At 38.3% G+C, this 15,730-nt stretch overlaps 1 protein-coding gene across 1 annotated transcript; it reads right to left on the bottom strand.

Moving 5' to 3' along the window:
* Positions 1-8,990: 8,990 nt before the first annotated feature.
* On the bottom strand, positions 8,991-15,692 carry CNPY4 (canopy FGF signaling regulator 4). The gene is made up of 6 exons (XM_074311578.1): positions 15,473-15,692; positions 12,000-12,126; positions 11,751-11,847; positions 11,353-11,475; positions 10,952-11,069; positions 8,991-10,861 (listed from the first exon to the last, which is right to left on the bottom strand). The coding sequence occupies exons 1-6, from the start codon at positions 15,606-15,608 to the stop codon at positions 10,761-10,763; spliced, it is 702 nt and encodes a 233-aa protein (XP_074167679.1). The 5' UTR covers positions 15,609-15,692; the 3' UTR covers positions 8,991-10,760.
* Between the last annotated feature and the right edge of the window lie 38 nt (positions 15,693-15,730).

Genomic DNA, 15,730 nt, shown 5'->3' with positions numbered 1-15,730 from the left:
GGATTTCTTCAACATAGAGAAGATCTAATTCAGTTCCAACTGATCAATGATGGACAGAATCAGCTACATCCAGAGAAGGAACAGTGGGAAATGAGTGTAAACTGTTTGCATTTTTGGTTTTTCTTCCCAGGTTATTTTTACCTTCTGAATGCAATTCTTCCTGTGCAACAACAACAACAAAAATTCGGTTCTGCACATATATATTGTATCTAGGATATACTATAAGATATTTAATATGTATGGGAATACCTGCCATCTAGGGGAGGGGGTGGAGGGAAGGAGGGGAAAATTCAGAACAGAAGGGAGTACAAGAGATAATGTAAAAAATTACTTATGCATATGTACTGTCAAAAAATGTTATAATTATAAAATTAATTAATTTTTTTTTTTTAATGAGGAGGAATGGATGGAGGTCCTATCCATCTCTAAAAAAAAATAGTGATAGTGATGAGGTTTACCAGAAACATTGGCTATAAAAAGTGTATCTCAGCTTTCTGCTTCCTTTTCATCTTTTGTTTGTGCAAAGCCTTTTTAATGTATTCAAAATTATTCATTTTGCATTTCTTAATGTTTTCTAATTCTTGTTTGGACATATATTCCTCTCTTCTCTAGAGATCTTACAAATGAACTATCCTTTGCTCTCTTGATTTGCTATAGTATCACTCTTTATGTCTAAATCATGAACCCATTTTTACCTTATTTGGATACAAGACATTGATCTATACCTAATTTCTGGCATACCATTTTCTAGTTTTCCCAGTAATTTCTGTCAAATTTTTATCTCAGAAGTTAATGTCTTTGGGTTTATCAAATAGTAAATTAATATAGTCATTGACTATTGTGTCTTGTATACCTAATCTATTTCACTGATCCACTACTCTATTTCTTAAGCCAATACCAAATGGTTTTGATGACTGCCATTTTATAATATTGTTTTACATCAGCTACAGGTAGGCCACCTTCCTTTGAAAAAATTTTTTTCCAATTAGTTCCCTTGATCTTTTTGACCTTCTGTTCTTCCAGATGAATTTTGTTATTAATTTTTGAGCTCTATAAAATCACTTTGGGTATTTTGATTGGTATGGCACTGAATAAGTAGATTAATTTAAGTAGAACTGTCAATTTTATTTTATTAGCTCAGCCTATCCATGAGCAATTGATATTTTTCCAATTGTTTATCTCTGACTTTATTTGTGTGAAAAGTGTTTTTTAAATTATGTTCACATAGTTCTTGGCTTTAGCTTGGTAGGTAGAGTCCCAAATATTTTATTTTGTGTACAGTTATTTTAAATGGAATTTATCTTTCTATCTCTTGCTACTAGGCTTTGTAATATGTAGAAATGCTGATTTATTTAATAATAAATGTGGGTTTATTTTACATCCTGCAACTTTACTAAAACTGTTAATTATTTCAAGTATTTTTAAGTATTCTCTAAATATACCATTATATTATCTATAAAGAGTGATGATTTTATTTCCTCATTATTTACTCTAATTCCTTCTATTTCAGTTCTAGTACAATACTGATAATAGTAGTGATAATGGACAGTCTTGTTTCACCCCAGATCTTACTGGGAATGCTTCTAAGGTTCTCCCTATTCCAAATAATGCTTACAAATGGTCTTAGATAGACACTAATTTTATTCCTATGCTCTCTAATGTTTTTAATAAGAATAGATGCTGTATTTTGTCAAAATCTTTCTGCATCAATTGACATTATCATATGATTTCTGTTAGTTTTATTATTGATATGGTTAATTATGCCAATAGTTTTCCTTATATTGAACCAGCCCTGCATTCCATCTTTTGTACCTCATCATTGTATGTAAAGGGCTAGAACTGAGCAATGCACTTGGATGATGAAGCACGTGAGACTAATTGCCAATTATGTAGCAGTCTGGTTATCTTTAATGGAGACCCGTGTGCAAAATTTGGAGCCATGGTTAATAAAATTTGCCACTCTGGGATGGTTTCGCAGCACACATTAACTTGTGCATTAGTATAAAAGGTATATATCTTGTCAGGTCTTGTCCCAGATAATTGTACTGCTCGTTTAATGGCCTTTAATAAAATTCTAGCCACAAGCACTGGGTAAGGAATAAGGCTTTGTTCTGGTTGTGCTGGGAGGTTCACCCACTCGATCACACTGTCTCCTTGATGAAGGACTGCTGTGGGGGCCTCTTGTGTAGCAAAAACTGATATTTCCAAGGGTTTTTGAGTGACTCTTTCAACCACATTAAATAAAGCCAGTTCAACTTGTCTCAAAGCCTCTTGAGCTTCTTTTGTAAGCTGGCGTGGTGAATTTAAAGCACTGTCTCCCCTTAAAATGTCATATAATGGTTGCAATTGACAGGTAGTCAAGCCTAGCACGGGACGCATCCATTGGATATCTCCTATCAATTTCTGGAAGTCATTTAAGGTGTTTAGCTTCTCTGTTCTTAAGGAGAGTTTTTGTACTGTAAGCACCTTAGGATATACTTCATATCCTAAATATTGAAAAGGAGCATGTCTTTGAATCTTTTCTGAAGCTATGTGCAATTTATAATTCCTTAGTGTTTCTATGGTTTTTTGTAGACATGCTTCTAACATTTGTTCCTCAGGTGCACATCCCAATATATCATCCATGTAATGTAATAACATTACTTTTGGAAATGCTTTTCTTACTGGACTAAGAGCAGCAGCAACATACATTTGACACATAGTAGGGCTGTTTTTCATTCCCTGTGGCAAAACTGTCCATTCATATCTTTTATAAGGCTCAGCTAAGTTAACGCTGGGCACTGAAAAAGCAAATCTTTTCATATCCTCCTTATCTAGAGGGATAGAATAGAAACAATCCTTAATGTCTATAACCCACAGAGGCCATTCTCTAGGCAACTGAGTAGGAGATGGAAGTCCAGGTTGAAGAGTTCCCATAGTTTCCATCTGTTCATTTACCTTTCTTAAATCAGTCAACATCCTCCATTTTCCAGATTTCTTTTTTACAACAAATACTGGGGAATTCCAAGGACTTAGAGAAGGTTGTAAGTGTCCTTGATCAAGTTGTTCCTGTACTATATCTAGTAAGGCCTGAATTTTATCGCTACCTAAGGGCCACTGTTCTATCCACACTGGTGTATCAGTTTTCCACTGGATAGGAACAGGTGAAAGTGTTGGCAGGCCTTCAACAGCAGCCCTGCCTAAAAAACCGAAGTACTCATTTTTAACCCTAATTGTTGTAAAATGTCTCTTCCCCACAGATTGATGGGGATTTTTTCAACTATAAAAGGAGTAAAAACTCCTGTTTCACCTTCAAATACCCATCTTAAAGGGGTAGCACTAACTTCAGCTGCTATTGATCCTCCTACCCCAGACATGTAGGTGTCTGCCTTAGTCTTTGACCAGTGACTGGGCCAGTTGGCACCTCTAATGACTGTGCGATCTGCACCTGTGTCCACCAGTCCTTCTAATGCTATGCCATTTATATAGATGGTGAGCATAGGTCGGTCAGCTGTCACAGCTGTTGTCCAGTATATTCCTGGGTTTTTCTGCTTGGAGTCCGAACATGGGTGACTGTCACCAGGTTGCTTATTAGGAGTCTGTATCAATAAACCTGATGCTACTACTTCCCCTGGTTGATAAGTCACACATTGTCTCCCTGTGTTAGTGACTGGGATATTATCTACACATTCCCCAGTTTCCCACATCAGTGTATGAATGAACACTGTTTTGTAAGTACTCTCAGGAGGTGAAATGGTCAAGCCTACTGTGCCTGGAGGCAAGGGATCCATAGGTTGGAGAGGAACAGATTTCACCTCTCCAGGGGGTATCTCAATTGTCCCAGCTGCATACAACTCTATCCTCCCTAATTGTAGTCCCTTTCTCCCATCATGTTGCTTCCTGGCTGACTGATTGTGTAATCCCTTTCTCCCCTCAGATGGCTTCCTGGCTGATTGGTCATGTCTGGGTATTGTACTTGGAGGCACTCTCTGGGTGTGGGATCGGCTGCCATCATGCCCCAAGTGTTTTTTGCTTGGGGCCCTGGAGCTGGGCCGCTCATCCCGTTTCCCTGAATCAGTCTACACTCTGAGGCCCAATGGAGTCCTCTGTTGCATTTTGGACATGGGGTTTTGGGTCTTGTTCTCCCAGCCTGTCTTCTCACTCTGTCTCTGTGCCAACATTGAGCTTTCAAATGGCCTACTTTACCGCATTGAAAGCATTGACGAGTCTCTCTGGAAACCCCTTGCCAAAAGGGATCCTGTCTCCCCATGTTGGGATCTTGGGAAGTCTGCACCATAGCCTGGCTATAAAAGGTATTTGTGCCCATTGTGGCACAGCGTCTTATGATCTCCTCTAAAGGAGCATCCTTATGTAGTCCTAGTATAATCCTTCTACAAACCTCATTGGCATTGTCTCTAGCAAGTTGCCTCACCAAAGTGTCTGTTACTTCATTTTCACCATTAGCCTGTGTGACAGCTGTCTGCAAACGTGCCACAAAATCAGCAAAAGGTTCATTTGGTCCCTGTACAATTTTTGTGTAGGTCTCACCCTTGTAGTTTTTACTGGGGAGAGAAGCCCATGCTTTGATAGCATCTTTTGACAAAGATGCACTGGCTCCAGCAGACAGGTTTTATAACTCACCGGAAGGGCAGTGTCCAGTGCGAGCAGCTCCACTGTCTTTAGATAATCGCTAAGTGATGTGGAGAGACCCAGAAAGTGGTGAATGGAAGGGACCAGATAGGTTAACTGCTTGGGGGAGAGGGTTTGCTTCTATCTCTACAGATGGAGAAGGAATCAGATGGGTGCCAACGAGCCGTATTCGCCTTGTCCATTGGAGAGAGACAGAGCAGACCCTTGAAACGAAGGAGAAGGCCCAAGAAACATCGGGTGGTTCCGTTGCTGACTGTGCCCACCACTGAAAGAACCTGGCAGTTATGGCGTTTGACCCATGGACATCAAAAACTATTGTAGGACTGAAATCCTCAGGAATCATTGGATTCTCTGAGACATCATAAGACTATTGTAGGACTGAAAGTCCTCAGGAATCATTGGATTCTCTGAGATATCATAAGACTATTGTAGGACTGAAAGTCCTCAGGAATCATTGGATTCTCTGAGGCATCATAAGACTGATGTGGGATTTCAAAAACTTGTGGGGATCATTGGATTCCCTAACATATAAAAAGACTGATGTGGGATTTCAAAAACTTGTGGGGATCATTGGATTCCCTAACAGTGAAGCAATGGACAATAGATTGGTTTTGGACTATCTCTTGGTTACTGAAGAAAGGGTATGTGTGTCTGGTGTTTACATACCCTCCTTCTAGGACTTCTGGAAATCTCTTACAATACCATGTTGATTTATATTGTTTGTTATATCACTACTTGCATGTACAATTCCTGTTTGTTACACCACATCGAGTCTGCACTGACTGTGGGGAGAGTCACCACTAATAGCCTCTGCGTTATTGCTATGTGCTTGTGTAATACCTCCCATGCTGATGGGTTTGTGCATACTTGTCTCTAATAAGGCCCTTCAATCCAGAAACCCGCTAGCAAATCCCCACTTCTCTTTGGTGCTTCTCATCTCCTTTCCTGAGATGTCAGGGAGGGTGTGATTATCTCCTTTTTAGTGCTTTCATCTCCCCTCCTGAGAAGTCAGGGGGGGCGTGATCACCTCCTTTTTGGGGTTCTCATCTCCCTGAAAAGTCAGGGATGGCGCGACCTCCTGTGGTCTAAAACAAAAGAAAGCGGGAGATGTAAAGGGCTAGAACTGAGCAATGCATTTGGATGATGAAGCACGTGAGACTAATTGCCAATTGGACGGTTCCCTATTAACTTGTTTAAGGTTGACCCTCCCCAGCTGTTCTGTGCTGACTTGATTGGTGAGACAAAGAGAGGGAAGTGACTTGTGTGGGAGGAGCAAGAGAAACTTGGGTGGTGGAACTCACGCTCACTTGCACTCGTGACCTGGCGTTGGAGGTGACGGTAAAGATCTAGAATAAAGACATTTAGTGATCCTGACTCCTGCTGATTTCTGGAAATATAGAGTTCCAGCAATTGTACCCCATTTATCTACTGTTTCTTCTTTTTCCAGTACAATCCTTTTTCTGCCTCTGTCTTTTAAATGTCAACACATCAAAGTCAATTTATACCCACACCCTCTGTTTATTTATACCTCTTCTAACTGCCCTAATAAAAGATACAATTCTCCAGAGTTACAAGTATCATCTTCCCATATAGGGATATAAACAGTTTAACCTTTAAATAATATTATTTTTTTCTTTTCTTTTCTTTTCTGTTTACATATTTGTGCTTCTCTTAAGTCTCATATTTGTAGATTAAATTTTTTGTTTAATTCTGGTCTTTTTAATAGAAATTAGCAGAAGTCCCTTACTTTATCAAAGTTCCATCTCCTTCCCTGAAAGATGAAGCTCAGTCTCATTAGGTAGTTGATTTTTTTATTGTAATCCATCTTTCTAGAATATAGTATTCCAAGCCCTCCAATCTTTTATTTTAGAAACTGCTAAATCCTAAGTAATCCTGACTGTGGCTCCTCAATACTGGAACTGGGTTGTTTTTTTGTTTGTTTGCTTTGCTTTGTTTTGTTTTGTTTTCTGGCAGCCTGTAGTATTTTTTCCTTGACCTTATAATTATGGAGTTTTGCAACCATATTTCTTGGAGTTTTCTTTGTGGGAGCTCTTTGAGGAGGTGATCAATGCATTTTTTTCAATGATTATTTTGTCTTTGGGTTCTTTGATATCAGAGCAGTTTTTCTCTATGATTTCTTGAAGAATGCTATCCAGGCTTTTTTCTTGGTTATAGTTTCCTAGTAGTCCAATAATTTTAAATCTGTCTCTCCTGGATCTATTTTTCAGGTCAGTTCCAGTGAGGTATTTTACACTTGTTTCTATTTTTTTTTTTTTTCATTCTTTTAAAGTTTGACTTTTTGACTTTGACTTCATTTGCTCAGTTCTAGTTTTTAGTGTATGATTTTATTCAGTTAGCTTTTATATCTCCTTTTCCATTTAGTTAATTCTATTTTTAAAGGTGCTGTTTTCTTCAGGGGATTTTTTTTTTTTTTTGCACTTCTTCAATTGTATTTTTTAAGGAATTGTTTTTCTTTTCTAAGCTGCTGACTCTTGCATACTTCTCATTTTTCCATTTTTTCTTCTGCCTCTTTTATTTAACTTTTTCAAAAAAATTTATGAACTTTTCTAAGAAGGTTCTTTAGGTTTGAGATCAATTCACATTCCTTTTTGAGGTTTCAGATGTGAATATTTTGTCCTCTTCAGAGTTGGTATTTTGGTCGTCCCTATCACTCAAGTTATTTTCCATGATCAAAGTTCTTTTTTGTTTCTTGCTCATTTTCTTTTTTTCTTTCTTTCTTCTTTCCTTCCTTTCTTTCTCCTCTTCTTCCCCTCCCCCCCCAGCTCATTTTGTGACTTGTAAAGTGGAGCTTTGCTCCTGCAGACACAGAGGTTGCTGTCCCGAGCTTCTTGTGTAGCTTCCAGTAACACTCATTCGGCCTTCTGGTTGGTTGATTTTAATTCCCAAGTTATTTCAACAATACTTTTCCAACACTTGTTCATCTTTTATCTCATTTGATCCTCATAGTGGGAGAGGCAGAATATATATTGGTGAAGAAAAGGAGATTCAGGAAAGTGAAATTAATGCATTAAACCACTACATCAGCAATTAACTCTAGTTCTGAACTAGAGCAGTGTTGGTTACCTTAGTTGTTTCTCAGTATAAAGTCCCAGTCTAGAGAACACAAACAGCTGATAGTATTACCCCAGTTCCTTTAGGATTCTAATTCTGTCCCCTGGCTGCAATACCTATGCTAAGAGGATTTCATTGTTCACATATGAACTTAGTAGATGGTCCAGTTCTAGCTCATTTCTACTTTATTTCCTCTTTCTATATTCATATACTTTCCCTTTGAATTATTCCTCCTATAAAAAAGCTTACCAATTGATAATTCCAGGAATTTTGTTCCTCGAAAATTTTTTTTTTTTTTCTGAGTCAATTAGGGTTAAGTGACTTACCCAGGGCCACACAGTTAGGAAGTGTTAAAGAGTCTGAGGTCAAATTTGAATTCAGGTTCTCCTGACTTCAGGGCTGGTGCTCTATCCTCTGCACTAACTAGCTGCCCCTGTTCCTGGAATATTAATTCAACTCTTTCTCAGTTCCTTCACCTGAATCTTTAAATTATCTATTAATCTTTAGCCCCTTAAGTCATTATCATTCTTTAAGAACTCCTCTTTATTCTTTTACCTCTTAGGTCAATTTCTTGACCTAATGCAATAGCCTATAAATATGAGAGAATTTGATTTTTTTTCCTTTAATGATTGGACTTTTCTTTAGCTAATTTGCAGTGCTTACTAGTCACATATACTGCTTGTTGCTGCTTCTTTTTGAGAAGCAGAAATATCTCATTTTATTTTTTTGAACATTGATTTCAAAAATTGATTAGAATGTTATTTTGGGTTCTTTAAATGCCTGACTTTAGTCCATTCTCTTCTCTCATTTTTCATAATTGTATAGTAATCATAGATTATTTGGTGTTTCTTCACATTTGATGGCTTGTAATGTGTTAATGAATTCTTAAAAATTCTAAGAGTGGTGTTTGTTTTTCTTATTGCAATCTTTATCGTCAATAGATCTGTACTATTTATCTTTATTAAGAATTTTTGGATATTTTCCCTTATAATATGAAATTTGTATTTTTTTATTTTACACCTTCTTCTGATAAACCTGTGATTCTCATCTGAGCAACATTTATATATATATTCATACCCACACATGTAGTATTACCTAAACACACACACACAAATACACACATATGTTGATTTCAAGATTAGAGAAAGACAGTGCTCTATTAATAGATTGCTTTTATGTGAAGTAGTGCTTTTATGAAATAAATAAGGTTTTGACTATTTGGATGTAGGAAGGATAAAGTATTAATGAGTATTAATGTAAAAATGTTAAATAGAATTCCACAAAATAAATACAATGTATCAGAAAATTTTTATTTTATAAACAAGGAAAATTTATAGGCCATAAAGGATGCCTCAAGATTTGGAAAGCAATGAAAATAGCAAACTATATTAATAAGTAAATCAACCAATAATTAATCATTAATAATTATTAACCAATATATATTAAGGACTTGACAAATATGTCAACTCAAGTTGAAAATATTAAAATGTCTCAGAATAGTAAGATTTTCCTTAAAATGATAAAAAATATATTTATTTGAAATGATGAGATGATATTATATAAAATACAGAAACAAGGTGTCACAATAAAAATAGAAATAAAACAAGGCTATTTACTCTGACACTATTTGATCCTTGGCAAATAACAGGCAGTTAATGAATGAAAATTGTCCAAGTCTCTTAGAATTGGAAGACAAAGTGAAAATAGAAATAGAAATTTCCAATTTTCACCTCCTGAAAGAAACCCCAAAAGGAAAAGTCTAAGGAATGTCATCCAGTATCCAGAGCTCCCCATATTTAAAGGTCTAGAAGCATCCAGAAAGTAAATCAAATACTAAGAAGTAAGGATCACACAAGACATAGTAGTTTTTACTACAAATGAGATCATATCTTTTACTTGATCCTCTCAGTGAAGAAAGCAGAAATTATTGTTCCCATTTAATATGAGAGGAAAGTAAAGTGGGTCTTAGGGAGGTTTTTAAGAACCTCTGCTCTCACTATTATATCATTCCTCAGACTAGTTTGGGGAACTAGAGAAAAGGGTGTAACAATATTGATATAAAAGTTTCTCCTCAGTTCAGAAGTTCTGATCAGGTAGTAGTAACAGGGGCTATAGGTATAATGATCAGAGAGCTCTGAGTGCTCAGGGCACCTGCCCATTGCAAGGATGCCAATCACCATGAGGCCTTCTTGTGCTTGTCAGAAGGGAGAAAAGAGAAAAAGCCATATAGATTATTGGCTATTTATAAAACTCTGCCACTCGTTCTGATCAACTCAACTCCAGCCCTTTATAGGGTCCTCTCCTATCCCCATTTAATTTATTCTTTCTGCAATAAGATGGGATCTTTAACACTCCTATCTCTCCCCTTCAGTCTTCAATCCACTTTTCCCTCTTACCTGCTAGGACAAGGGTTGGTAACTATTTTTGTCAACAATCTCTTTGGCAGATTTTAAAGTTTATGGATCCCGTTTCAGAATATTTTAAAAATTCATTTAAAAACACATATTATTGCAAAATACTAATTATATTAAAAATTAAAATTGTCAAAATATTAAGAAAAAATTTGTAGATCCTAAGTTAAGCACCTCTGATTTAGAACAAAGCTCACTGGCTTTAATAATCTGCACTTGTACATACAAAGAGGCTTCCTGGGTCCTCTAGGCATTTTGGTCATTTCCCCCTTCTATGGGCCACTTGTCCTCCCCTCTCCACCCCTTCCCATCACCTTATGATTATGAAGCACCCAGAAAAGGCATTAATATCTATTGACCTTTATGTATTTATCTGCTAAGAGGGTACCCCAGCCTTGTAAACTTCCCTATGAAAAACAGGTGTAGCGTAGGAAGTGTCACAAATGCAAATCTAAAAATATCTTGGAAGTTCCACTCATTTCTTCTGTCTCCAACCTTAGGTTCTCCCATAGCTAGTAGCCACATTTAGTGGACAAAATTTCCAAATGTGGCTAGGCTAAAGGTACAGTTGTAAAGATGACATCACCTTCATACTTAGAAAATATATATATATATATATATGTAATGATCTCGAAAAATAGGAAATGATCAGAGATCTACACTATCATGGGAGTGGTGCCCTAGGCTCTCTTTCAAACCCTTCTCATTCTGTTCTCTCCATTCCTCAGTCCAGGTTTCCTGAAGACAATCTGAATTAATGAAAAGACAGACAGTAAATATACAAGTAGATATCTGTTTTCCTACCCCCCAAAGGCTCAGTTTGCTCCTGAGCAACTCACCCTTCTCCTCCTTTGCAAGCACATGCTCCTCACAGAGGAATTGCTGAAGTGGCAACTCCTGGTGATGAAAGTACCAGTCTTCAATGACATCTTCAAACTTCTCCAACATCAGCTCACACTGACAGGGAGAGAAGAGTAGAGAAGGGGAAGGAAGGGGGTGAATATAATTTCTGTTTCTTAGTGAAGAATTCTCAGAAATTCAAATCCATTCCCTTTCATCACCTGTCTCTACCTTATCCCTCTCCCCAATAATCTCTTCTAAGAAAGGGGTCCAGTCTTGTCTGTGCCCCAGTCCCTGGTCACTCCCATGATCGTCACTTATTGTCTTATTCTATTTCTCAAGTCCATATCCTTCTCTGTCCCAGCTCATTTCATCTTTCTGGAATGTAACATTTTCTTACCTGCTTCTTAAGGAATGAAACCTCCACGCTAGGTTCATCCCACATTTCCAAAGGGATTCCCAGATCCACCTTCACACCCTTCTGTACCAAGCCTTTCAGAGTTGCCATAGTCTCACTCTGACCCTGTGGTGAGGGGAAGAGGTGAGAAGAATGGCAGGTCAAGCTCCTTTGTTTCAATTTCTTTCTCCTCCTCCCTTCCTATCCCCACTATAATAGGATCTTTTCATTGAACTTGGGGGTGGGGATTGAGTACCCAAGTAAATCAAAGGATGAGACAGAATGGAAGAGAGCATGGGATATCCCAAGGGCAGAGGTCTTAGCAGAGGATTCTAAGAAGAGGAAGAACAAAAAATGGCACCTCTGAGCAGTGGGACCCTCATGGAGAAGATTCATTTTACCTTGGCATATCTTAAGGATCCCTTATGTTCGGCATGGATGCTATAGTCCAGAATCTGTTCACACAGGTTCTCCAGGGCCTCCTGTAATCGAATTTCCCTGAGGGAGATAGAGAAAGGAGACAATGGAAAAGAAATAGATTATTCATTGGGAACTATGGGAATGAAGAAAGTTAAGGAATGATTATAAGGTTATGCTAAGAATGAAGCTTTAGAGGTACCATTAAAGTAGGAAAGTCAGGGGAGACTCACGAAGTGCTGTAGGGGATCTGTCTCTTCCTCTTGCCAGTGTCTAGCACTTGCCCTAGTTCTAGCAATTCCCGAGACCGGCTGCTCCGATTCAGCTCCCCCTGAAGCTCCACGCTCAGTATTTTACAGACTATGTGGAAAAAAACAATAGCCAGAAATATATATCTTTAAAAAGATACATAGCATAGTGCATTTGTGGGCAAGAGACCCAGGTTTTAATTCTAGGTAGCCTGGTGTGATAGACAATGTGCTGACCTGGTAGTAAGGAAAATATAAGTTCAAATTCCATCTTGCACACCAGCTACCTGACTGGGCAAATCAGTTAACCTCTCAGTCTCGGTTTCCTCATCTGCAAACTGGAGCTAGTATTATCTGTAGCATCTACTTCAAACTTTAAAGTATTCTATAAAACATTAGTCATGATTATTAACATTACTAATTAGTCATGTGACCTTGAGCAAATCATTTTACTTCCTTGGACTTAGGCTTTCCAATGAAATAGGAAAATTGGGAAGAGGTTTCCTAAAGTTCGGGCCACTTCAAAAATGTATCAGTTCCTGAGAGTGGTTTGTGTAAATTAGAAGGTAGAAGAGTGGAGAAGAACAGAGGAGTCAGTTATTACACACCAACTGAACATCTCCTTTCTTCATTGTGAAAAAGATATTCACCCTGTTTTGGAGTACATTCACATATTATTATATACTAATACTTGAGACCTCTCCTCTTCCTCCTACCCTATCCCCATATAAATTATGTTTCAGCAAAAACTGATTATTTTTCTCCTCAAATTTTCTCTTCCTTCTTAATCTCAAAGTTCTTTCCTTTCCTCTTAAGCCATCCAATCAGGTACCAAATCCTTTAATTCCTACCTCTGCAACATCTCCTTAATCCAGCTCATCTATTCTATACTTACTGATACCACACATTCTTTCTCTTTGGACTACTGTAATATTCTCCTTACAACTACAGAACTCTGACCATCACTATTTAACATTATTATTTTTATTTTATTGTATTTTTGCTGAAGCAATTGAGGTTAAGTGACTTGCCCAGGGTCACACAGCTAGGATGAGTTAAGTATCTGAGACCAGATTTGAACTCAGTTCTTCCTGACTTCAGGACTGGTGCTCTATCCACTGTGCTACTTAGCTACCTCTCTACCCCACTATTTAGCATTATTAAGGGTCTACCAGAAACTATGCTAGATATTGGAAATAAAAAGGAAAACAGTCTCTGTCCTTAAGAAACTTATAAAAAGTAACAGAAAAATAAATATATAAAGTAAAGTAAAAACTTAGGTGGAGGAAGGCACTAACAACTGGGGATTGAAGATAGAGAATAAAGAGAATTGCTTTGGGTCAGAATTCTCTAAGAGTTAAAGTGGGGGAGAGGGGAATAGTACAATCTATACAAAAAATGAAAAATAGGCAGTATATGATTTTATGCCTTTGCTGATTCTGTTCTGTATGCCTGAAATGTGTATTATAAGGGGAAGAGAAAGGAATAAACATTTATATACTGCCTAATAGGTGCCAAATACTGTGCTAAGTGCTTTACAAATATTATCTCACTTGAACATATGATATAGGCAAAAGAAATGTTTTGGTTTTTGTACTGTTTTCATTCTACTTATGTTATATGGGTAGCTGGCTAACACAGTGGGTAGAACACAAAACATGAAGTCAAAACAGAACCATGTTCAAATTCAGCTTCAGATTTTTACTGTCTATGTGACCTAGTTCAAGTCCCTCCCAAATCTGTTATAAAGATAAAATGAGACTAAAACATTATATAAATGCTACTAATTATTATTCATGTTAATGTCATCATATTTTGAAGTGTTTCTGGGCTATTTAAGATAAATAATGCTGTAAAGTACAGCTTTGGTAACAGATTATATAAATTTTTTACCAAAGAACCAATCTAAATGGGAACAGGTTATCATCATAATGTTGACTATTAGGAGATGCTTTTTTTCCTCCATTATAACTTCTTATAAAGACCATTTATGAAAGGAATTGTGGGAGTGGGGGGAGGGGTGTTGCTTTCTGCATTAAGTGAAGGGCCAAATCTTCTGAAACAAAGAATTACATCAGTAACACTAAGTTTACCAGGGAAAAGACACTAGCTGTGTAGTCACTGGCAAATCAGTGTTGGGGTAAAGTCCATACTGTCCACAACTTCTGCACAGGCCAAAACTGTTTGGGGATACCATTTGGCACCTCCCAGCTGGGCAATGTGACAACTACCCTAGTCTTCCTCTTTGGTTTATGGGCATCAAGGAGCAGCTGAATCACCTCCTCTCCAATAAATCAAAAGGCTTCTTTTAATTTGAAAGCTTCCAAGCTAGGGTGGGAAAGGACAAGGCATTCATAATTGTTTCCATGTGGACTAAAAAGAGGCACCTTTTAGAAAGATCTTTTTCAATTCTAACATGCTTCTTCAAACCCTACCTTCAACTTAGTAGATAGATCAGAATTACAGTTTTCACCAATTCTAAGACAAGAGTTCAGAAGCATTAGAATTTTACACTTAAAAGGAATTGTGATTTTGTCCTCTTATGAGTTGGAAAAATTTGTTATTGGACCAAGCTGGTCATAAATTTCTGAGTTAGTGAAGCTGGTCATTTGACGAAAAGTTAGAGTTCTTTGCTGAACGCGTACTTGAAACCGTTCTTGTTTGGCGGGGCTTCCTACATCTTACATCCCATCTGCATAGCATGCAGAACCATCATCTCTGCCACAGTAAGGCACCAGAATTGGCGTTGGTGGGGGTGGGGAGCTCACAAGAGCAGTGAATTTCCTTTTGGATGGACCAAAGGACCCTTAAAAAAAACTCTAGGAGCACTAGCCAGTGGGCCTGGAGTCGGGAAGTTCTGAACTTAAATCCAGCCTCAGACATTTAGCAGCTGTGTGACCCCTGCGCGGGTCATTTAATTCTGTTTGCCTTCAATTTTCCAATTGCAAAATGGATTGGAGAAGGAAAAGGCGGCCCTCTCAGTCAGACAGGACTGAACTACGGCGAGCGATGACCAGTATTTATTTAGGACTTTAATAGACAAAGTTTACGTCTGCTAGAGCCTCCCTCACTAGCCCTGAGAACCATTATCGTCACCACTTCGCAGAAAAGGAAACGAAGGCTTTAAGGGGATTTGTCAGTGAGGGACAGAACTTGAATTTACACCTGGGTCCAATTCCCCTAAAACCCAGAGTCCTGGCGAGGGCGACAGCAGTGACGGAAGGGGAATGACAGCAACTGAACTAAATCCATAGGTGGGACACATTCTGTGCCCATTTTACAGATGGGTAAACAGGCTCAGAGAAGTTATGTGATTTATCTGCTGTCACACAGAGAGTGTCAGTCTGTTTCCACCGCCTTTCCTTTTCCCTTTCCAGCCCTCCCGCCCCCATCATAGACTCCCTTCTAGCCTGTCCCAGATGTGCAGGGTTAGCGCACTCCGCGGGGTGCAAGGATACCTTCGCATTTGCTGGGCTGGTGCTCCTCCTCCTCTTCTTTATCCTTCTGAGCCCCAAAACAGCTCCGCCATACAAGCAAGAAGAAGCAAAAGAGCAGGAGCCGCCGCCGCCGCCCCTGCCCCCGCCACTGTCCCATACTGAGCTGCCAAGCCCGATCTCAGACAGTCACGGCAAGGGAAGGATTCTTTAAAAGCTGGTTTATCAGGGAGCTGGCCCTTTAAACCCAACCAGGCAAGAAGCGAGTTTGACCTATTAGAA

This window comes from Sminthopsis crassicaudata, chromosome 4 (assembly GCF_048593235.1).
Source record: "Sminthopsis crassicaudata isolate SCR6 chromosome 4, ASM4859323v1, whole genome shotgun sequence".
Classification (NCBI taxonomy): domain Eukaryota; kingdom Metazoa; phylum Chordata; class Mammalia; order Dasyuromorphia; family Dasyuridae; genus Sminthopsis; species Sminthopsis crassicaudata.
The sequence above is the reverse complement of the archived record's forward strand: the minus strand, read 5'-3'. Positions and strand labels throughout refer to the sequence as shown.

Bases quoted from the DNA above. Each gene is read 5' to 3' on its own strand.
- CNPY4 (XM_074311578.1), bottom strand. From the start codon at position 15,608: ATGGGACAGTGGCGGGGGCAGGGGCGGCGGCGGCGGCTCCTGCTCTTT. The intron at 11,848-11,999 runs GTGAGTCTCCCC...TATCTCCCTCAG, and splicing joins CAGATCCCCTACAGCACTTC to GGAAATTCGATTACAGGAGG. The intron at 11,070-11,352 runs GTAAGAAAATGT...TCTCCCTGTCAG, and splicing joins TTTCATTCCTTAAGAAGCAG to TGTGAGCTGATGTTGGAGAA.